Source organism: Electrona antarctica, assembly GCF_951216825.1.
Source record: "Electrona antarctica genome assembly, chromosome: 13".
Lineage (NCBI taxonomy): Eukaryota > Metazoa > Chordata > Actinopteri > Myctophiformes > Myctophidae > Electrona > Electrona antarctica.
Genome location: NC_136794.1, coordinates 13,619,303 through 13,642,982, shown reverse-complemented (window position 1 = coordinate 13,642,982; position 23,680 = coordinate 13,619,303). Strand labels below are relative to the sequence as shown.

General features: G+C 42.7%; 1 protein-coding gene across 1 annotated transcript in view; it reads right to left on the bottom strand.

Annotated features, from left to right (window-relative positions):
• dgkg (diacylglycerol kinase, gamma) overlaps positions 1-23,680 on the bottom strand; it is an 89,178-nt gene that overhangs the window by 38,289 nt on the left and 27,209 nt on the right. The window contains exons 10-18 of the mRNA XM_079518859.1: positions 21,951-22,039; positions 18,693-18,809; positions 17,687-17,785; positions 17,050-17,160; positions 16,483-16,556; positions 14,804-14,878; positions 11,362-11,447; positions 10,610-10,699; positions 7,797-7,957 (exon numbers count right to left, since the gene is read on the bottom strand). Of these exons, the coding sequence (XP_079374985.1) occupies positions 7,797-7,957; positions 10,610-10,699; positions 11,362-11,447; positions 14,804-14,878; positions 16,483-16,556; positions 17,050-17,160; positions 17,687-17,785; positions 18,693-18,809; positions 21,951-22,039 (902 nt within the window). The remainder of the gene's footprint in view (positions 1-7,796; positions 7,958-10,609; positions 10,700-11,361; positions 11,448-14,803; positions 14,879-16,482; positions 16,557-17,049; positions 17,161-17,686; positions 17,786-18,692; positions 18,810-21,950; positions 22,040-23,680) is intronic.

Below are 23,680 nucleotides of genomic sequence, written 5' to 3'. Positions count from 1 at the left end.
TGCTACCAATTGAGCTCGCTGCTGCTGGCTATCTCTTGCGGTGAACAGGGAAGCAAGTCTTCTCCTGCTTGTACATAATCTCCTTCATCAGGACTCTTGCCAGGCCCCTCACACGGTACACACAAGGTGTGATGTGCAGGCCCACACAGGTGAATACGCCCTGGTGCAGTGGCACTGAAAAAAACTACTTACATCTCTACTTGGCAAATTCATATCGCCAGGGTCCAATTTGCTCTTGGGATGGATATCGCCAGTATTATGTTTTATCCCAGCTTCTGGTCAGACTGAATTAAAAACAGGCATTTCCTTTTGGGTCTGATAGGTTTGATATTTATGTTTGATAATATCACAATTTAACAATTTAATAAATAAATAACCCTGGCATCCCTATTTTCTGCCAAAAAAACTTTTATATAGCAGATACTGCTAATAACGTGTCACAGCTGGTGACATTTGGAGCTTGCAGATCAGCTATTTTCACTATTTATACAAAGAATGTATAGGTCTTAAGTGATTAAATAAACACTAAGGATTTGACTGTGTAACAGTCACGATGGACCACCATTTTGCAAGCAATGTGTGATGTGTTTGTGTGTTTCAGTGCATATAAGGTGTAGGTACATGTGGTGTTTACAGTTTGTGTGTTCTATCTAGAAGGCTGCTCTCCTATCTTTAAGACGGGCCAGGTGTCACTCAGCACGGTCATTCATTACTGTGGTAACCTGGCCCCAAACTGGCAGGCGCTGACTTCCTGTCACTGATACTTCCCCTGACCTTCAGCGCGTGCCAGCACTCTCTCTCTCCTCCTGCACACACACACACACACACACACACACACACACACACACACACACACACACACACACACACACACACACACACACACACACACACACACACACACACACTCTGTCCCATTGTTTAGACTTGTTGTTGTCATGCGCAAATACTACTGGTACTGTACACCATAGACACATGAACAAGTTTATGCTAGTTCTTTAACAAGGAGTTCAGGGAGTCAACGTTAACAACGTTAATATAATAATGACATAATAATGACATAAACAAAGCCATATCGTATGCCAATGGGGGAATATTATCGCTTCAACTTGCAAATTACGTTGCATATTAGCAGCGAGGAAAGTACCACTGGCCTTAATGTCAGCACCGATAATGCTTATGTCAGCCAGCGTTGTCAAAGTTACTCTTAAACAGTAATGTATTACTTATTACTTAGTAATATAGTTACACTACGTATTACTCCCTGCCAAAAGTAACTAGTTACCCCCCCCACCCCTATTCTGCAGTGTTTATTTAACTCTGAAAAGTGTAGACCTACTGTATAGTGTACACATGCTTTTACTGTGTATGAATTCATTCATTACAGACCAAATGAAAACCACACCTTCTTCCCTATATGCACAACTTGCAGCGGACAATAATGTTCATCTCGTCTTTATCGCGGACATACTCAAAATAATGAGAATACTTCCACGTAGTGAATGAAACGCTGTGTGGTGCCGGTGTCTACTCCACCTCCATCTTTAGTTTGTTTACTTCTCTTGCAGTCTACCACTAGTCACACACTAGTTTGTTGTTCCGTGTTCCGGACGGTTTAAGGCCCGCCCTTCTATATCCGATACTTCACACGTACAGACAGGTGTGCATCGTTTCCGTATCCGCCCTAGAGTCTAGATCTAGTTACTGGAAAAAAGTTACCAGTTACTGGAAAAAAGTAATAATATTACTGAAAGTAATATATTACTTTAGTTACTTGATAACACTGATGTCAGCACAGATAATCTCACCAAAGGGAGACACTGGTATTTAGACGGTATCCATTATTAATAATCATTTCCATTCATCTGTATAAAAACAGCTGGATGAAATGAACAGAAATATCATATTTCAGCATTATTTCCACATAGTTGTCAAAGCTTTCAATCTGGCATCCCTATTTTGGGCGTTTTTCATACGTTTATATTTATTTTCCAAAATAGTGAAAATAGGAACATTGTCGATGTACAACCTCACGACCCATTACACCTGTAGCGGCTGCGGTGGCTCAGGGGTAGAGTGGCCAGATGCTGACCGTAAGGTTGTCAGTTCGAACCCAGGCTCGCCCATGCAGAGTCAGTGTCGAAGTGTCCTTGAGCAAGACACTGAACCAATGTGCTGGTTGGTGCCTTGCATGGTTTCCGCCGCCATCAGTGTATGTATGAATGTGTGCGTGAATGGGTGAATGTAATGCATCTATGTAAAGCACCTTGGATGAAGGCGCTATATAAATGCACCGTTTACCATTTAGATTGTTTTCATTACTTTGGATAAGGATATGGCCTGTTTTGACCATAGTACATTATTTATTTTGATTGGTAATTTCTTTGTATATTTCCACAATAGGGTTTGTATGCAAGTTATTTGTCATATCTACCCTATGCAATTTTTGTTGACAAAGCCTAAAAGGCAAACAGAATTTCATATTCAATTAATTATATGTTCCAATATTCAATACCAAAAGACCATCGTCAACTAAGATGTCATGACCCATAAGCAGGCAGAGCACCACAGTGCTGGATACCAATGCCATGTGTGTAGAGACAGCTCATGTCCACACATTTAGGGATCGTCTTCCTTGGCATTTTAATGGCTGCTGGCATGGTGTCATTTCCCCCTCTCTCTGTAAATACTCTCACAAGATTCTTTCGAGGCTGAGGGGCAAGAGAAGGCACAGATATTTTACCTGAATGCGCACATGATGGCGTGAAATTAGTGCAGACTGAAAATGAAAATAATAATAACATCAGAAAAATGTATTCATTATCTTCTCTTGCCTGAAATAATTTGGTATTTTCACATATGGTGAAGCTAGTTCAGGCACATACACTTCAGTGGTTCATACGCATGTGCAGCCCCCTGTGTGGGCGATGTACAGTACTGTATGGTACGTTACGTGTCAAGCAGTCAACCAAATTGGCGATCTACTTAAGCTCACCTGATTCATTGCTGTCCACCACCATCACCACAGCAGCAGCACCAACAGCTCTGCTTTCCCTAAGGGTTCTGTTTTCCCTTGGTTAGCCCATCAGATTCTAAAAATGTCTTCTACATCCTGACAGTTTTCTGAAAAAGCTATGTTTCTATGTCAGTCGTTCTTCGATTTTTCAAAAATAGCAGACCTACAAGCTCGTAGCGCGCCACTCGGTGGCGCGCTATGAGCTTGTAGATCTGCTATTTTTCAATAGCTAAAGCATAACATGATGCTAACACCGAAAGGGGTTCCCGCCCAAAATGGGTTAACAGAGCATGTACGCCAACATCATGTAATATTCACACTTGTATTTACATTGTATAAAAAATGTAGCTATTATTGGTCTCAATCTAGTCCTGAGTTATCTGACTGAACTTGTATAATGTTGTGTAATGTTCTTAGTGAACATTTCTTTCTTTTTTAACCCTAATATAGAACATTGAACTAGTTCAGGCATGCACCAAGTCAAAACAGCCCCATGCTATACGCTCCCTATTTCAACTTGTAACTTTTATGTCGAACTCGTGATTCAAACCCGGGTCCCCCTGACATGTTTACACTTGAACTAAGGCAGTATGACAGTACTACTACAGGATGTTAACATAATCTATCATACAAATTTGTCAATATAACCTTTTATTCAGTAAATAAACCAGATGTTCAACATCTCTCATTGCAACAAGGACAGCTCATCAGTGAACAAACTCCCTCTACCTCCCCTGCCTCCTTCTGTATGTAGCATTTAGGTTTTCACTATGTCAGCATGACATTCAATATATAATAGGTTGTGATCTCAGAGTCTGTGTCATGCTATGTTTGCACAGATTGTTCTAATCTAAAGCATCACAGAGGCAAAGTCAAACTACCAAATATAATATAATATCATTGCAATAAATGGTGTCTGACTGACGTCCAGTAAACACACTCAAAGGCAAAAGAAGACTGCAATATGAAACCGCAGAAGGAAACAAGGATTTGAAACTGAAACCATAACATAAGCAGAGGTCTCATATAACCATCTATCCTCGTCTTAGTCTTATGGTTGTGGATGCTGACGTTGCTGTTTGCTGCCCAGCAAAACACAAACCCACTGGCCTGACCTGATGATGAACACACCCACACACAGATTGGCCTCCTCTGCACAAAGTGGATGCATTTCAACAATGGCCATAACATTCAGTCCAATTCAATGGACATATTTGTTTATGTGCTCAAACTCTACTGCAATATAATTCTATGGGGATACTATTTTGGATGATCAATTTCTAAACAATGGAGCAACTACTGAAGATATCTCACCAATATTTGGAGTCAATCATGGCATGGTAAATACACAACCCAAACCTTTACCAAAGTGTAATATTATGTTAACAGCAGAAAAGACAACTCTTGGCGCAAACTGTCTAATTCCGCAATAGATTACATTTGAATCTGTAGCCTTGAGTGCTTTGGTCCTGGACAGCCATATGTTATTATGTCCATAAATAACCATTTTAGCCCTATATGACGAATAGCGGGACGAGCGTACGTCATCACAACGCACCGCGTTGGGAAGGCAGGAAACGCTGACCCAATATGGTTATTGGACCAGATTTAGGGGCCCGCTAATGATTACATAACTGGTGTGAGTCAGTCGTTGGTTTGTTCAGGTGTCATTTACGCCCAGATAAGCGGCCATCTGTCACCAGGACTCCTGGAGGCACATGCGATCTGTCGCTTAGTTGAATGGCCATGCCACAGTGGAGAGTGGTCACAGCATTATGCCCTGACACACTGAAAGAGTTGGACGCACTCGTTGTCAAATGCACCCATTGCTTAAATTGACAGCAGCCGCTTAGAGCTGATTATATTTTTGGAGTGCCAGCGTGTGACACTTTCAGTGTATCACGGCCTTATTAATGCCGCAGTACTTCACAGGAACAACACTATGACCATATAAGTATATACACACACTAGCGCTGCGCAAATCTGTAGGACAGGCATGCACAACACTGCTGTTTATTACGGTATACTTAGAAAATATATTTGTGTTCGAAGGAAATATTTGACAAAATGTAGCAGCAAAAAATGTACGTGTGAGTGTAAAACAAAACATGTCTCAAAATATATCTAATATTTCAATTAATAGTTAAAACAACAAGTATTTGGTAAATGATTAGTAGGTCCACACACATCCACAATAATTATGCAGTTATACTGTATGGTGTTTGATTACCTATCTGAAGCAAGTCTTTGCAAGTGTACTGCAAGTGTACTGAAATGAACTCTATCCAGTTGCTTCTTCGAAAACCACAAAACTCCTGTATGCTCTGTTTGGAAATTGGGCAACACTAATGTCAAGTATCCTGTTAGTCATATTCAATGATGGGTGAAACGTGCCAGACCACTGGCATGGCCTTTTAAGACTGCTGTCTTTAAAATGCCCAAATCCATAAAGTCTTATAATTTATTTGCACTCAAAACATGCTCAATGTTGGCACTTGAATTGACCAACATGTCAATATGATAAAAAACCAACACTCCATGTTTGTCAAAAGAATACCATCCACAGGCTATATGTGACATGGTGGCACTGCCACGCGGACTCACCACAGAGACAACATTGTCCACTGTGTATCTACCCCCTGTCACCCGCAGCCCTCCAGCCTCCTCTTCTGACACAGAGAAGAGACAAGCCATTGTTTGGAGAAGGTCAGAGGGTTAGTGAATCCACATGCATTGCACATATGATGAAACAAGACAGCTTTGAGCCTTGCTATTCATTCTACTGCCATCAAACCTGCATTGCGTGTGTGTGTTTGTTTGTGTGTGCGTGCGTGCGTACTGCATATACCGGATGTCCATAACGACCTCTATAGAAATAAAAAATTGACCATATGCTTTATGTTTACAACCACCCACACAAGTGTGCACAACACGCACGCACGCACACACAAACAAACGCACGCACGCACGCACGCACGCACGCACGCGCACACGCACACACACACACACACACACACACACACACACACACACACACACACACACACTATTATATAATGACGGTGGTATATTTTCCCCATGCCCAAACACCTCCCCCATACCTCTCTCTACCTGTGTGTTGATCAAGCATACTGCATGTCACCGCTGCATATTTATGGCCATATATGCAATGAGTAAGAGTTCCATTTTCATTCCCTGTTTTATTTTGGGGATTAGTGTGTCAGTATGCCTTAGACTAGAGTAAGGACAGTTGGCTGCCACGGTGACAAGTCAGCGCAGGGAATGACAAACCTCCTATCTATCAATGCTGTACAATGTTTACTGCCTTAATACTGCACATTTTGAGTAACCACACGGTATATTTGAGTCAATGTTACATATTCTCAAGCCTGCCACTAACGCTGGGTCATTTGTTTTGGTCATGCAACTCATTAGTCAGGTTTTGCGAAAAATAAAAGTGTTGACGCATTGTGAGCTTGAGATGAGACTTTCTGCACCATGAGTACTTTCGGTACTTTAAGTACATTTTGATGCAGATACTTTTGTACCTTTTACTCAAGTAAATTTTGAATTCTGGACTTTTACTTGTAACAGAGTATTTCTACAGTGCAGTACTGATACTTCCATTAGCACTGCATGTACAGTATGCTGATTTATTGACTACTGCACCTGTGCTGTGCTTGGTCTACATGCAGATTTTTCACAAGTTGGGACTTAGCCCGCTATTTATAGAAAGCTGCAGTACAGCAAAAAATTCAATTCTGGGAAAAACCTGAGTTAGTTTGAACTCTTTCTGCTTGCTATAAATATCATTATTACACAACTTGGTTGAATGCTCAAATCTAATTGGTCAAACACAGCATTCAGCAGAACGCTGCTATGAAGTACAGTGCGTTGCTGGATGTATTTACCCGACCTGCGATAAATGATCTCTGTCGCTGCACTAGTGACTCCTACATGGCTGTTCTCCAGTTTATGTGTCTCTAACTCAGTTGTTTGCCTCCATTTGGATGACCAGATGGTACAAATATGTAAATATACTGTCGTTATTTTAATGACCTAGAGAGGCCATCAACCAAGTCGATGACTTTGAAATGGAAATTGTCCATAGTTTACACTAGTGTCTGCAAGAAGATTTGGATTCTTTGTCAAGAGAAGTTAACTTTTTCGCATCACTTGTACTGACAGCACATCCATCCCCATTTGCACTGGAGGCTGATCAGAGACCAGCTGTGTCTGAGACAGTTTCACACAGACCATCTAACCATTAAAAACTATCTCTGAGCCTTATTCCAGCCACTCCGTCAGAGATAAGGGTTGCTAAGCAACTGAAACCTGGCTTTTTTTTCTGTGGGGGGAAACGGCCATTAACCTGGCCAAGATGCAAAAAACAAAAAACAAACAAAAAATCACACCTGTGTGAACTGAGTGGTGCAACTCCCCTCTCCCCTCTCCCCCTGCCTCTCTCTGTCTCTCTCTCTCTCTGTAATTAGCAGGCAACAGTGCAACACTATCTCTCTCTCTCTGTTTCTGGCACAACAGCGCCACTTTTGCCCCTACTGGTACTCTAAACATAGTCACATAGGTGAGGACATAGTCACATAGGTTAGGACATTGCTGTTCCTTGGAGTGGTTGCACCACTCAAAAAAACAACAACATGCAGGTACAAATTGTAGAAAAACAAAAAGTAAATCCTGGTTGCATGCACAACAAGGGGACACTGAGAAAGCATACAGTGTAGCCTATATGTGGTTATCTTTTTTGCAGCCGTCTCCTTACCACTCCTATGGAGAAGTAGTTGTTGACGATGCTGTAGGGCACGGGGTCTCCCTTCTCCTCCTTATCCTCAGGGATGATGTCTATGTTCCAGCGGTCCAACACCACGTCTGTGCTGTGCTCGATGTCCCGTAGGAACTTCAGCAGGCTGCCACCCTCATAACCTACAGCAGACAGACAGTAAGATGACCAACCACTTCAACTATAATGCAATATAATACACCTTTTATTTTCCAACTACAGCTGGATGATTGTCTTTGGAAACACCCTAAGGCACGATGCGAGGTAACGCAGCAATTCGACACAACTTTCACAAGACAATGCAATAGCAAGAGGAGTCAAGACATAACCATTTAAAACATAACATGCAGGTGGTGAAGAGGCACAGCAGAGCCACATCCCTGATTCATTACACCCTATTGGACTAACTCAAAGCATGTTGTGCATCTGAGCAGCAGAACTCAGAAGAGATTTTTAAAAACACATTTATTGCTTAATTAATTAATTCCACCCACGGGTGCCTTAAAATAGCGCGATCAAATGTCCGAATGTCGGAAAAATTATCCCTGATGATCGGCCAGTGAAAAAAGTAATCAGAACACAGCCGACCGTAGCATGCCGCCTATTGTCCATAGAATTCCATGGTGGGGAGATTACTCAGCGGTCCCCAGAGGCAAGCAAGACTTGTTATGTTCCGGTCACCGTGATCCAAACGCGTGACGTGTCACAAAGTAGCCACGGAAAACCTCTTATGTCTCATAAATTATCAAAATCCCCCTACAGTATCAATAAAACTAATTTCGGGGAACTCGGGTTCGGCAGGCAAAGACTAAGTCAATGAACTCGGTAAACTCGGGTTTCGAAGTGTTGACTGAAAACATGTCTTTTCAATTTAGCCTCTGCGATAGCAAAGTGATCTGCAAGTGAGCCACACTAGCCACGAAGAACACCACATACCACATAGTTCACAAGTTATTACGGATTAATCAAATTCTCAATTGACAAGTGTACAAAGAATATTTGCTTTAACCTGATTATTGCTTAATAAGCTGTATCGGTATCGCATACCTATAATAAATGTAACATTTTCCTGTATTTAAAGAAAAGTTTCAAAAAGTATTTTTAAACCCCTTCATTATAAGTAAAAGACAGATTTGTGCATCTATGGGTTTTATGGATTACCTCTAGTCTAACCTAGTCCCTCGAGACAGACTTTTGCGCTGTTTTTCCTTTATTTGACGATGGCTTCTCAGATTGCCTCTAACCAAAATAATTTAAAACAACACCCTTGATCTAAAATAGTAGAATAAGTAGATCATAAATACCAAAACGAGCAACTACACCAACTGGCAGTCTGGCATGCATTATAATTTCGGGCGTAGTGGTCATTGAAATAAGGTATTAGCAGGCATTAATAGTAGAAGTTGTTCTTATATTGTGCTTATTAATGAAAACAGGTGTGGCTGGCCTTATGATTAAAGATTTTCAGCGAGCTGGAGCTAAATATCCTGACCTAAGGCCATAGTCTTGAGTGCATTTCTATGTGTGAGTTAGCTTAATTCATTAAGAATAGAAATAAGACCTTTTTATCCGGAGAGACTATATCAGGACGGGCGTGTCCCCGTACTGCCTGGTGACAGTATCCAGCTATAGAAACCAACCATATGCCCACACAGAACAGCCTGCAGTATGTGCCGTGTTGTTTACAGAGCAGGGACAGGAGAAGAATTGGGGACCCATGTGTCCAGATCACAATCTCCCACAGCTAAACCTAGTGTAAATGTTCATCAATATAAATGGACTCCATCACATAATTCAACTGTTCCAAACCCCGCTGGGATCTGTCAGTTTCTTGGCTACAGCCTAAGCCTATTCATACAGTAAGCCCGGGTAAGCGCTGTGTTGGATACAACAATCAAGTAGTCATAATCAGCCAGTCAAATTATTGCCCTCATGTATTATTTATAACTAGCCAATGCCGGGCAGGGGGTTTCTAGCATAACAAGGTTCACATAATAAGAGCTTTATTGTCACTGTATACATACATTGTAATTGTAATTAACACTTCGAGCGGCATAAACGGAGGTCTCCGTCCTATCAAATAATCCCGCTCGTCGCCCAGGACGGAGATTAATCACAGGACGGAACATTAATCATATCATAACCACTCCACAGGCTGGGAGCGCTGATTGAGCAACATTTGATGTCATTTCCGGTTGGGACGTCATCCAAAGTGGTGCCCCTCCATTTTAGTGGACGAGAGGAAAAATCTTCAAACGTGAATAAAGGTGGCACACTGGACGCGTTTTACAGAAAACCGACGGAGAAACGCAGCTAAAAATCCGAAAAACCAAAGATTATGTTTTTGACGGCCCATCGCGGTCCGTCGTTTGTAATCATAAGTAATCATACTTCCCGTTGTTGTCGATCCCCTCGGGGGGTGTTTTGGCTACATCTAGCAACTTCAAGCTACTTCCAAAATGGCGCGGAGCAATCTTGAAATAGACCCTGAAGAAACAAATCGCTGGGCGTCCTGATTTAATGGTTACAAATACCCCCGGGCGTTCTAGGTGTTAAAATGAACACTGATCATTGTATTGTGCAGAACCTCGTCTTCGTTCTAGGTGTTAAAATGAACACTGATCATTGTATTGTGCAGAACCTCGTCTTCGTTCTAGGTGTTAAAATGAACACTGATCATTGTATTGTGCAGAACCTCGTCTCTCATTATCTCTCACTCCGGTGATCTCTCCGTTTTAACACTTTCTCTCGTAACATACTATACATACAAACAGAACCATGGGGGTCTCTCTCACCTCCTCCCCAGCGTAGGCATCGAGCCAGGTCGTTCCCTGTGCCCAGAGGGAGGATGGCCACTGGAGGGTGCCTGGAGAAGTTGGCTTTGTCTGCAAACAAAGACACCCCGTTACAAACAGTTGGTAGGACAGTGCTGACAGGTAGACATGTTTTGGGGTTTGGGACTAAATTAACTATCTATAAAGGTTACTGTTTTTTTTTTATATATAATCTTTATCCCACGATTATGCAACCCATTTTTTCACCCAGTGTTAATTATCTAATGTAATCCTGGGCGCTACACTTCCTCTGCCAACCTGGGGGGGCAGCGGACTGACCTCATGCTTCCTTCTATGTATGAGGAGTCCAAGCTGCTTCTTTTCACCTGACAGGGGGGAGTTTCCCCGGCCGGACGTAGCGCGTGGAAGGAACACGTTATTCCGACCAGTTCCTTTCCCCTCTATCAGGCTGGCCAGGGGGAGGTAGTTTAGAGACCAGGATTACTGCATGTTTTTTGTGAGGGTACTTACCCTAGGGGACACGGGGAGAACATGCAAACTCCACACAGAAAGGCCCTTTCGCCAACCCCGCCTCGGGTATGGGCACTGATGACGCGGAGGAGAGAACACGCCCCCAGCGCCCACAGCGTCCCGAGCGGGAATCGAACCCAGGACCTTCTGTGAGGCGACTATCTATAAAGGCTACTGTTAACATACAATACATCAGCTATGAACTGTAATTAGGATGAGTCTATAGTCTATATAGGATATACCTATGCAGTCAAGGATCCAGCCAACAGTGCCATCACCTCCACATGCAAGCACCCGGAAATCGGGGACGTCGTGGAAAAAGTTGAGCCTGGGGGGAAATTGAGAAGGAAAATACATCCAGTGTTTGGTTTTAGTTAAAGGTTTGCTCACTCTCAGAAAAAAATTCATCCTTTAATCACATTTCCTTTCCTAATAGTCATTGTGGGATTTTGAAAGATAAGTGGACAAATCAAATTGAGAGAAAGAGACAGCGAGAGCTGTGTTTTCAGTTTATCAGTGCGTCTCCTCTCCAGCTGTGTTCACTCCATTCCTGGCCATAAAAAACCCAGGAGGTGGCTTTGAGTGTGTCCCCTTCAAAGGGACCTTTAATGTGAGCCCGAACAAAAGTGTCGACAGCAACTTTCATCTCTCTCCTTCATAAGACAGCTGCAAACAGCACACCGCTACCTCCGTCTCTCTCCCTCTGTCACAGCACCTGGCTGGCCCTGGACCAAAACAACATGTCTCGCCCATGTCTAGTTAGGAATATTATATACTGCACTGTGTACTGCAGGACGGGACATCCTCCATCTAATATGATAGCTGCCAGATTTGCCTTCAGCCTCCTAAACTGATATAACGGTCCAGTTCTTTGCGTGTACTACCAGTCCTTCGCATGTTAATTTAGCTCTGAAAGTGTAAAACCCTGTTATACTTTCAGAGTCGGTGCTGGTTTCACTGTGGGCTATACTGTGTATTAATGGCGACGAGGCAGACAGCTCCCTCTTCTGGCCAATTATTAGATGACAGAAGACCAAAAGCTGAGATTTAGTGAAGTGCCTTCATGCCATGATGATGCTCTTGGTGACATTTCCTCAGCAAGGAGCAGCATGCTCCTGCATGCATCACATCAGAAACTAAACAGCCAATAGGACCATGTGCCATTGTGTCAATATAGTCCACTCGCCAGAATGTGATTTCAGGATGTGAATGTGATTTGTGATGTGACATGTTTAGTACACCAAAGGTTTATGTTAGAAATGTTGAGTATGGGTCCCCAGCATTTAGAAACTGCCGGATGCTAACTTGGATATGTTGAGCAATTCACAATTGACATAATATGTGACCATACCATTAACAACTTATAAGGAAAAATAAATCTAAATTTCATCATGCTTTAAGCAGCATGTGACATGTCAAACTAGGGGGTTTTCATGATGCTAAATCCATTCCAAGCATTAGTTCTGCACAAAAAACACTCCTTGGGCTAAAACGGCCATAGGCCAAGTGGCTAGGGCCGTTTTAGCGTAATGAGTGTTTCAACGTAGCCTAGGTTCTGGGACCGATATGCCAGCGGGCCAACGTTGATGTAAGATATTGTAAAGACGGAAGCTATTACTAATCACAGAGGAACAAGAATAGCCTAATAGCCTTTTCTAATCAAATCAGTATGGGGTGAGCTGCATGGCACCTCAAAGTCTGTTGAGACTGTTGCTAGGGAGCCCATGGAAACAGAGGTGCATCAACCCTCTGAGCATCAAGAGAGCTCAACGCAGTCTACTCAGTACAGTAGACGGTACAGCAAAGCCTAATTAATACCCTGTCGTATGACGGTGTCATGGACCAAAAATAGCCGATAAGCTCACAATTTGATTGATTGATTGATTGAAGTATTTATAACAGTTTGCAGAATTACAGTACATTTCAAGCACAACTCAATGCAAAAACTGTTAATTAACTGTGGACGACGCCATAAAGCATTACACTTGTTTACAACAGGGTCCACCATTTTCAATTCATCAGAACATTTAGAGACATGCAAATATACACTTCTATATAATCGAAAACAGGAAATCATCATAAAAGGAGGTAAACTGTGACGGTGTTGGGTGAAATCAACCCTCAACGTCTTATGACACACATATGGGAGGGGGTGGGGGAGGGAAGCTTCTGGGACGATACGACGCAGGCGTGACGTGTTGTCAGTTTATAGTTGCACGTAGAGATTTTCAAATATAAATCAGGCTTAAGTAATGTGTGTCCCTTTGTACATGTATTTTTCTGCATGCATGCGTGCGTGCGTGCGTGCGTGTGTGTGTCTGCATCTGCATCTGCATAAATAATGACTAAAGTGTGCTTGTGTGTGTACATGTGTGTGTGTGTGTCTATTTCCCTCTTGCCCTCATCCTATTAGTACTATCTCTGTGGACTAATTAGACGACTTGACTGCTGCTCAACAATAATGACATTACATCACTGCAGATCATTCCACCCCTGCTGTTTCTCTGCTTGTCTCCCTGTGTATTATCCACAGCATTTTCCCTTAAGAACCGATTACGTCACTGAGTCTGCTTCTCTTTTCCTTCAATGCTTTTGAGAGAGAGAGAGAGAGAGAGAGAGAGAGAGAGAGAGAGAGAGAGTGAGAGAGAGAGAGAGAGAGAGAGAGAGAGAGAGAGTGAGAGAGACAGAGACAGAGACAGAGACAGAGACAGAGACAGAGACAGAGACAGAGACAGAGACAGAGACAGAGACAGAGAGAGTCGTGACTGCCAAAAGAGAGACAGGAAGGGGAGAGAGACAGAGAGAAGGAGGGGGGATACACAAAGAGATTTGCGGGGGTAGAGAGAATAGAGGTCAGCCACTTTCAGGTGAATCATTCAGGACTCTCTTGTGCTGTCTAGTGCATTTTTTATGAATGGCTTAAGTTCCGATGCACAATAACATTGAGCGCAAGGAACATAGCGTCGACTCTTTTGCGTCTAATGTATTTATGTACTGTATGTGTCTGTCAACTGTTTATTTTATGTGTACTGTATGCAAGTCCTCTTGGCCAACCTCCACAACAGTTCAACAGGGACACACTGTATTGGTCCAATACTAACAATACAGCCAAAATAAATAACACCTGGCTACCTTCGCCAGCATGAGATTGCGCATGAACTCTGCAGCCGTGGCCTACTGAGGCGCTCCGGGGTGCATACGTTGGTTAGACATACTAACAGTCCGACAGGCATTAGTCCGACAACACTGTTGCTCCCGACATGCGTGACCGGTTACAACTAACCCATGGCGGGTTAAAACTCACCCGTGGCTCCCGACATGTGTGGCAGGTTAAAACTAACCCATGGCACGTTAGAACTAACCCGTGGCTACCAACATGCGTGGGAGCCACTTACAGGACGTAGCACTTGACACCAGAGCTCGTAATGGGGCTTGCTTCTTGGACGAGCGCTTGGCTGTAATGCAGCGGAATGTTGTGTCAGGAATGGATTCTCCAGTCCCAGCGGCCCCAGCTCTTGGTACGCAAAAGTGCCTCCATGCATATAATCTGCCGTGTAGCATGCATTTTGACGACGCATGCACACTGGAGCACCTGTTATGTGCACCCCTGCCTATACTCTATGTACTGTACAAGTGTCTGAGTGCCATCAACCTAAGCCAAAGGCTTGTATATGTCACACTTACCCAACCATGGGCCCTCCTCGATCCAAGCTGTACACCTGCCTGGGGTTGAGCAGATACTGAAACTTTCTTAGCACCCTGAAAGGAGGAGAGACAAGAGAAGGAAAGAAGAAATTAAGAAAGAAAATAATAAAGTTTATTATACTCTATACATCATGTGTCCTAATCAAAGGATGTGTGTAGAGCTGCGTCAATGACTGTAGATGGAAGTAACTTGACAACATTACTCTAGTCCACACACAGACAACATCACAAGAAGCTCTGAACCACTTTGACAGGTCTATCTTCAAAATCAAAATGCCACTAAACCCGAGTAAGTGCAAAGTCCAGTCAATGTCACCTTATACCCATGTAGTATGTACATCAGACTGTAGGATTACTTACCCCCATATGGCTACCATCAATGAAATTGTGTGAAAAAAATATATATACTGTCCACAGTATCTTGATAAATTCTTAGCTGATGATGTTTTAGGCAGTATATGTGGCAGAAATATGTATGGATTTGTAACCAAAAACAGCTACTCGATGTCAGATAGCAAGTCATACCGTAAGTAAAGGTTGGTTTCTACAGCTTTTAGTAAGTGACAAATCAGCCAAGACCTGTTAAGTTGAGCAAACTGTATATACTCCTAAATGCAGATTGGAAGTACACAAAAATAGCACTGAAAGGGCCTTTTGTGTGAGAAGTGTCTATTAATAGAAAATTATTTGTGCGACAATTAGCTATTAATAGAGAATGATTTCCTTTCTACTGGTATTTAAGTGTGTGTTGCTATGGTGATGTGTCTTTGTTGCATGGTAAGTGGAGAACTGGGGAACACTTTGAGCTACAATGTCTCCTTCGCACTTCAAAGAATAATGTTCAGAGATACTGCAGGGTCCAACAAGGGCCCATTGCTAAAATGTCTCTTTCTTCCTTTCTCTATCTAATTTATACAACTGTCTACCTTTCTGTTTCTCCTGATCGGTCTTTCTCATCCCTCTTTCTTCCCCTATAATTCAGCTTTTTGAGGTTTTGTGTCATGTGTTGCCCTTAGTTTGTTTCTCAATAAAGCAAACATGAGTAAAATATAAATCTTTACAATAATCCAGAGGCATCACACTGTGCTTTACTGTGGAACAGACATCTTCCACACAATATGCCATAAATAGAGATGCATCTTACATTACAATGCACCATGTGCAGGAAGTTGTATGTCTTGATCAATAATCTATCTTCATAGTTTCCCAGTGACAAAATGGCAAAATGTTTTGCTCCACACTGAATATGTGGCCCGGAAGAAAATTTCCCATTCATTTTTCCCATAGACGTTTCAGAAAGTATTTATTTAAAGACCTGTAAGCCTCGGACAAAGCCAACTCGGACAAAACATGACAATAAACACAATATTTTGGGCCGAACAAGAAGAAAAACAACAAATAAAGTGTTGTACCCTGCCCTTTTTTTCTTCTTTCTAATTACTTGTTCGGCCCAAAACATTGTGTTTATTGTCGTGAGTTGTCACCATCCGAGTTGGCTTTGTCCGAGGCGTTAAGGTCTTTAAATAAATACTTTCTGAAACGACTATGGGAAAAATGAATGGGAAATTCTCTTCCAGGCCGCTCGTCGGGGGCAGGACTGCCAAAATGTTATAGAAATAGGGATGCTTGGGATGGAAGTTAGATTAGAGCGAACTCACTTCTCCCCCTGTCTCCCACCACTCTTTGGGTTGACCAGGACTAGGAGAGGATGTGTACCTGGGAGAGGGGTGATCTGGATGGAGAGAGAGAGACAGGGTTAGACCAGGACTAGGAGAGGATGTGTACCTGGGAGAGGGGTGATCTGGATGGAGAGAGAGAGACAGAGAGACAGAGAGAGAGACAGAGAGACAGAGATACAATGATACACCCTCCGGCTCCATCAGGTTTCTCTAGGACAGGGGTTCTCAACCCGTGGGTCGCGACCCCTCGGGGTCGATTTTTCAAAAATAGCAGACCTACAAGCTCGTAGCGCGCCACTCGGTGGCGCGCTACGAGCTTAGCTATTTTTCAATAGCTAAATTATAACATAATGCTTAAAACACCAAAAGGGGTTCCCGCCCAAAATGGGTTAAGGTTATTGTAGCAGTCAATTTATATTGGGTGTCGGGAGTGGGCGTGGGTCCCGAGACGTTGCCAAAGCATTTCCGGGGGTCCCCGGCCAAAAACGTTGAGAACCCCTGCTCTAGGACATGAATTCTGTGTTCCCTCTCTGATATTAGGTATACCTGTAGTGCTTGACCGTCTCCCGGAGAGAACTTAAAGGTCTGGTTAGTGTCATCGGGACTGGTGCTGGGTGGGGAGTCCCCTTCTCCACGCTTCACCACAGAGTGACGGTCCTATACACACAGGTACATGGACAAAGAGACAGACAGACAGAGAGATAGGGAAAGGAATAGAGGAAGTCAAACAGTATTGAGGGGAGAAGGGTTCCAAGATATTTTACCACTTACAATTCTACTGTATCCCTCTACCACAAATCTCTTCGCCGTCAATAGCAGCACAATGCAGTGAGTTGAAATGCATTGCGGTAGCCAGAGATCCTATTCAATAAAATGTTAAAAGTGCCTGTAACCCTTGCAGGTCCATTTGGTTAAATTTGTACAGTCAAAAAGTTAAATTAATTGTGTTTAATTAGATTTTTACAGAGAACGACAGCGACATTAACCACTTGAACCACATCATCTCTATTCTGGGGAGAACAACAATAGAAGATCTACAAGCTGAGCTTGTAGATCTGTAATTGGCAGAAGAAATTTGGTGTGTAGGCCGGGAAAAAAGTGTAGTACAATTTTAACTCAGGTCTTTTTGACTAAGAATAGAGGTTAAATGTTCAGTGCTGCGGGCAGAGAGGACTGTTCTCACCAGGACCACGGGGCAGATATACGAGGGCAGCAAAGTATGGTCCCTCAGAGCACCTCCGTCACACTCTGGCTTCACGTTGGATGCACACTTGTTATGAAGCTGACCAGGATGATAGAGAGGAGTGCACTTATATTAGTGTTTTGTAATCATTACACTCAACACTCAATGTGGATTTTACACAAAAGTGCTGATGCCAAACAAAATATAATCTACATGTCAATGGTGCCATCTAGTGGACAGAAAATACAACAGTAAGGGTTGTATTGTGTGTGTGTGTGTGTGTGTGTGTGTGAGAGAGAGTGTGCGTGCGTGCATGTGTGCGTGCGTGCGTTCGTGCGTGCATGAGTGTGTGCGTTTGCAGGTCTGTGTATGCAGCCTTGCTCTATTTCACTCGTTCTTTCTCCCTGCTGGCACTGTATCAGAACTAATGACATAACCTGACTGCTGCATAACAAGAACACTATTACGTGACTATGGGAGGGAAGGAGGGCAAATCTGTGTTCATTCCAATGTACTTTAAAAGGGGTGTATTATGGTAAACAAGGTTTGTCTGGGCTTTGGTTGGATATCAGTCAGAGATGATATTCTTCACACATTATTGGCTTATGTCCTATATACGGAAGGTGCTTCATATAAAATGTAAGTACGTCATTATTTAATGTATGCCCTGAAATCCTGAATAAACAAAACTGTGGGAAAAAAGAGATGTTATTCTTCATCCAGTAATCCAGTAGAGACCAGGGTTAGCATGTTGAGCACTAATTATCTCTAGGCTACATCATACATGTTTATCTATATCCACAACTTATCTTGTATCAAAACACTCAATAGAAAGACATACTGAGTATATACATTATTTTAATGTATGCATTTCTTTTATAACCTCTCTGACTGTATGTCATGAAATACATGCGACATGTCTTTGCATCAAGGCTCAGAGAATCTAGGTGTTCCCAATGGATTTATACACTATTTTTGTGCATACATTATGTGTTTTGATACTCACAGTAATCTGACACCACACACAGTGCAGGCCAGTCAGACCCTGGTAACACTTGATGCTTCTGTGACAGCGGTCACACTTGGTGGGAGAGTTACCCTCCATCCATACATGCTGCATAGCCTGAAGAGAGCAAAGAAAGACAGTGAGCGACAGGTGGAAAGAGAGAAAGAAAGAAAGAAAGGAAACAAACAAACATGTGAGCTCATAGGCCAATTATTGAGCGAGAGGTCAATCTGTAAAGGCCCTGATAAAATTGAGGTCTATAGAGGGAGAGCGTAGTGATGTGTGCATCCTACTAGCCTACTTGGCTGCCAGTCTGTAGTTCGTAAGTTTGCTTGTCAGTGACGCTGGTGTGTACACTGTCACTGCAGTACACCATCTTCCATCTCTCTCCTATCTTTGACTTGTCACACCTCTTCTACTCTATGGCTCTGGATCGACGGTGGTAATATTATTATTCGCCGTTAGAAAATGTTCGGGTGTTCTGATCTGATAACCGCCTCCCCTCCCCTCACGTCAAAACAGATCTCAATGTTTACATCTTACTTGATGAGAAGACATGTGGACATATCCTTATGGAACCACGGAGAGGGGGAAAAACACCACGAGAGTGACGAGTATTCAGTGACAAACATGTGTTCTCTCCGCAGTAAATAAATAATCTGTGTCTGTATGCGATCTGACCATTATTATTTTGATTACACTGTCATGCTCGTTTGAGGACAGGTAGAGAGCAGAGCATACATGTGTTTGGGAATGTTGCTGAAGGTTATGATATTTTGTCATCTGACACCCAAACTATACAGTGTTTATTTAATTATTTTATATCTACAATGGTATATGTCTCCACAGTGAGGCTGGAAAATGTAGCCTCGCAGCCTACTACTATAGCCTACTAGCCTACTGGTAGGCAGGAAAATGGCAACCAGAATAACCCGTTCTGAGCGAAACTCCTCCCTACGCTCTGGTGCTATAAGCTGTTGACCACTTAAGCCCTATCTATTTCGCTGTACAACGAATGGTGAAAATTGTCAATCTGCAAGTTCACCACGCATCGAATACAGTGTGAGATTGTAGACCTTCTATTTTCACTATTAAAGGGATCGTGACATTAAAAAAAGTTTTTGTAATTCATCTTTTTTTTTAGGTCTTCTAAGCTCAATTGCACCCATACAACCTGAACTTTTAACATTCAGTAGAGTTTCTGTGGTCTGGGGTTTTCTGGCTCAAACAAGTGCTCTGATTTCCCTGTGGCCTGTGAGGTAAGAGTCCACAAATAAGATAAAGATAAAGATAAAGAAAACTTTATTGTCCATTAAATTGACATAAAATGGAAATTCGTCTTTGGCACACCGGCAGTCAGTTACAACAATAAAACATTACAAAAAATACACAGTTGCATTAAAATACTATATAAAATGCATTCACATTAACACAACAGTGATCATGAGCAGTGGCGATTAGACTATTATATCCCATATATGACATAGGAATTTGCCAGCAGATGTCACTGTTGAGGGATTTTGCCTGTTTTCATTGAAGCTCAAAAGGCTTCAGAACATACAGAGAAAACCCCAGACCACAGAGAATCCACTGCATGTTCAAAGTTCAGGTTGTATGGGTGTAAATGAGGTCATAAAACCTAAAAGAAAAACGAAAAACAAAGTGTAAAAAATTCAGACCCGTCTGAAGTGAGTGGTGCTACCAGGGCCGGTCCTGAGCAATCTGGCGCCCCAAGCAGGATTTTTTTTTACTCTGTCCCAAAAATTGAGGAGACACTGTGGAGGCACTGGGGGGACAGTGGGGACACTGTGGAGGCACTGGGGGTCCATTGGGGAGGCACTGTGGGGACACTGGGGAGGCTCTGTGGAGGCACTGGCGGGACACTGGCACTGGGGAGACACTGGGGAGGTACTGGGGAGGCACTGGGGAGGCACTGGGGGGGCACTGGGGGGACACTGGGCAGAGACAGAGTTGGGACAGAGTAAAGCGGCGCTCGAAGCCGCCGCTTCGTCGGCCTGTAGGAAGAACCGGGCCTGGGTGCTACTGTACGTACTTACTACTTAGCCTCACATAGCGATACTAACATCACTGCGTGGACATTAGTCCCGTCCCTCTCAGTGTTAGTTTTGGTTTTCTCGTAATGTCCCGCCCCATATTTGCATACTGGGGCCTGGTTGGTTATACAGTAGCCTGGTTCCAGACGAATCTGGATGGCTCATCAATCATCACCATTTCGGCCGTGAAGTCCTCCCACAATTTAGAGGGGCCAGACTTAATCAGCCTGGGGCAATATGCAATGCAAAGGCAGATGAAGGCTGGCTGCGCGAGGCCTGTACTGTACTGTACTGTACTGTACTGTACTGTACTGTACTGTACTGTACTGTACTGTACTGTACTGTACAAGCTCTCCTCCACACACACACACACTACTGTATATGTGTGTGTGTGTGTGTGTGTGTGTGTGTGTGTGTGTGTGTGTGTGTGTGTGTGTGTGTGTGTGTGTTAGGCTGCACAACAGTGACACTTTGATGGTGTGTTAGGCTGCGCAACAGTGACACTTGGTGAAAATATGCTATTTCCGTGCTCAGACCCAGGGACACACATAGCTGGTTGCACCACTCAAAAATACAAAATTTACATTTCAAATTTTACATATAATGATATGCCCAAAATGGGGAGAGCAGCTTGAAAGTGGCTTTAACTACAGTATATAAACAGGAGGGTATGAGCTCCCTCCTCCCATGAGCCTTGCTGAGCAGTTAAACTGGGCCAGAAGCCAATGAGATAGATTATTAGCCTGATCAATGTTACTGACTGTCTCATTACCTGCGCCCAAGACATTACTGAGGTATTTTAGGTTCAATCTAGATCAGGGCGAAAGCTTTGCCAGTCACTTAATTACCTGCTGAAATACTCTGAGTCTATGAAAGGGTGATTTTTCAGTTTTATACAGATTATCAAAGTGTAGATGTTTTCACATTACAGTATGTCATACACTGAAATCCCAAGTAATTGAATAAGATCAAATATTGTTAAACCTCAAAACAAGAAGCTGAGAAAAAGTATTAAAGATTATTATACTACTAGTATGATACTGAGTTGATTCTTTAACATTTAAACTAATACTTTTTCATATAACAAACAAAAACTGAAAAACAACATTTAAAAAAAGTAACATGTTTTGCATGATTTCATGTTTGTCTGACACATCCTGTTGATATGATTGAATTGCATGCTTGTGTGGTTGTTTCCACTCACATTGGTATGTCTACGGGACTTGGCGTATGTGCTGATGCAGGCAGCAATGTCTTTGGACACACAGCGCTCATGGACTGTGTACTTGCATACTGCAAGAAAAACAGCAAGATATGGTAAACAGTTAGACAGTGAGACAGTGCATCACAGGAGCATTGGTTCACGGGGTAGAGTGGCTGCCTTGGAATTGTATGGTTTGTGGCTGCGCGTCTCCTTACCATAGCCATTTAACACCTAACTGCTCCGAATGAGCAGGTTGGTGACTTCCTCCACCGTCTGTGTGTGTGTGTGCGTGCGCTGTGCATGGGTGAATGTGAAGTACATTGTAAAGTGCTTTGAAGGGTCGTAAAAACTACAATGGTGCTATAATAAATGCAGTCCATTCAACATTCAAGGACCCCCAGTTTGATCATCATTAGGCCACAGACCCCCATTTGAAACAATATTTATCTCCGGGACCCCAATCTACACTTTAAAATCCTCAGTAATAATTTAAGAGAGTGTCTTGTACAAATGTACATTCAGATTTATAGATCCAAAAGGGCCCATTTGGTTCCAAATGGTCGACCATTTAAGTGCTTTACAGAGTTGCCCGTAATCGATGCAGAAAGCGCCAAGCAGGAGGGGGATCCCACGTTGGCTTTTGTTAAATATATAACGTTTTACAACTGAGTATAATGTTTACACTACATCACTACTTATACATCCACGTATGATGATAACAGCATCCTAAGGTTAGCAAGGAATATCACCTCTAATACTAAGCATGTGTTGTATGGAGAATATAGGTTGCTACCTTCAAGAAGGAGATATGGTGTACCAGCATACAATAAGGTCAGACTAAAGAGGTACTTTGTCCACCAGTCGACCTTGAGGCTTAATCAGGAGTTGTAGTAGCCACGGGGTAATCTAAGCAGTGGATATTGCTCTTGTCTTCATGTCTTTATGTATGTAAATTGTCTTGTTCTTTGTGTTATGTCAAATGTGTGTATATGTGTTCTGCATACTTGGCTGCTGGGTCGCAAGACAAATTTCAGTGTGAACTGACAATAAAGTACTATATCATATATCATATCATACCAACTGCCATCTAGTGGATGAATTTGTGTATTGCACATAATAGTTCACAAGACCGACATAAGCAATGTAGGGCACCATGTATACACATGCAATAACATTGCGTGCATTGCGTGTCTTCTCTCACCCCCAACGCAACTAAAAAGTACTTTGTCCTGGCCTTTAGCCCCTGGGGTTCCAGGGCACTTGTCCACGTTGAGAACAAGTGTCGGTTGAGAAAGGAATTAGATTAGCACATCTACAAGTACAGTATAAATTGCCTCAGAACATCAGTCTGTGCATAAGTGGAAAATAAACCTGACATGATGGGTTGTGGCTATACAGTAACATTAGCCCTGAGAAGTGCTCTGTGGCAGAACGTCGATCAATAACACAATTACACATAATGACATAGCTAATGGTTTTCTAATGGTGAGTGTGCTGCCTGTTCAGTGAAAAACTGGATTGATTCAGGGCCACTCAGACCTTAGACTAGAGGACTTGACAAGCAAAAAAGGTCGCAAATAGGGGAAGATAGAGAGAACACAGACAATAATAGATGTGACAAAGGACAAGAGAAAGAGATGGAGAAGGAGAAAATACATGAAGGGGGAGATAAAGAGACGGACAGGAAAAAACATACAGGCATGCAGGCAGACAGGCAGGTGGACACACAG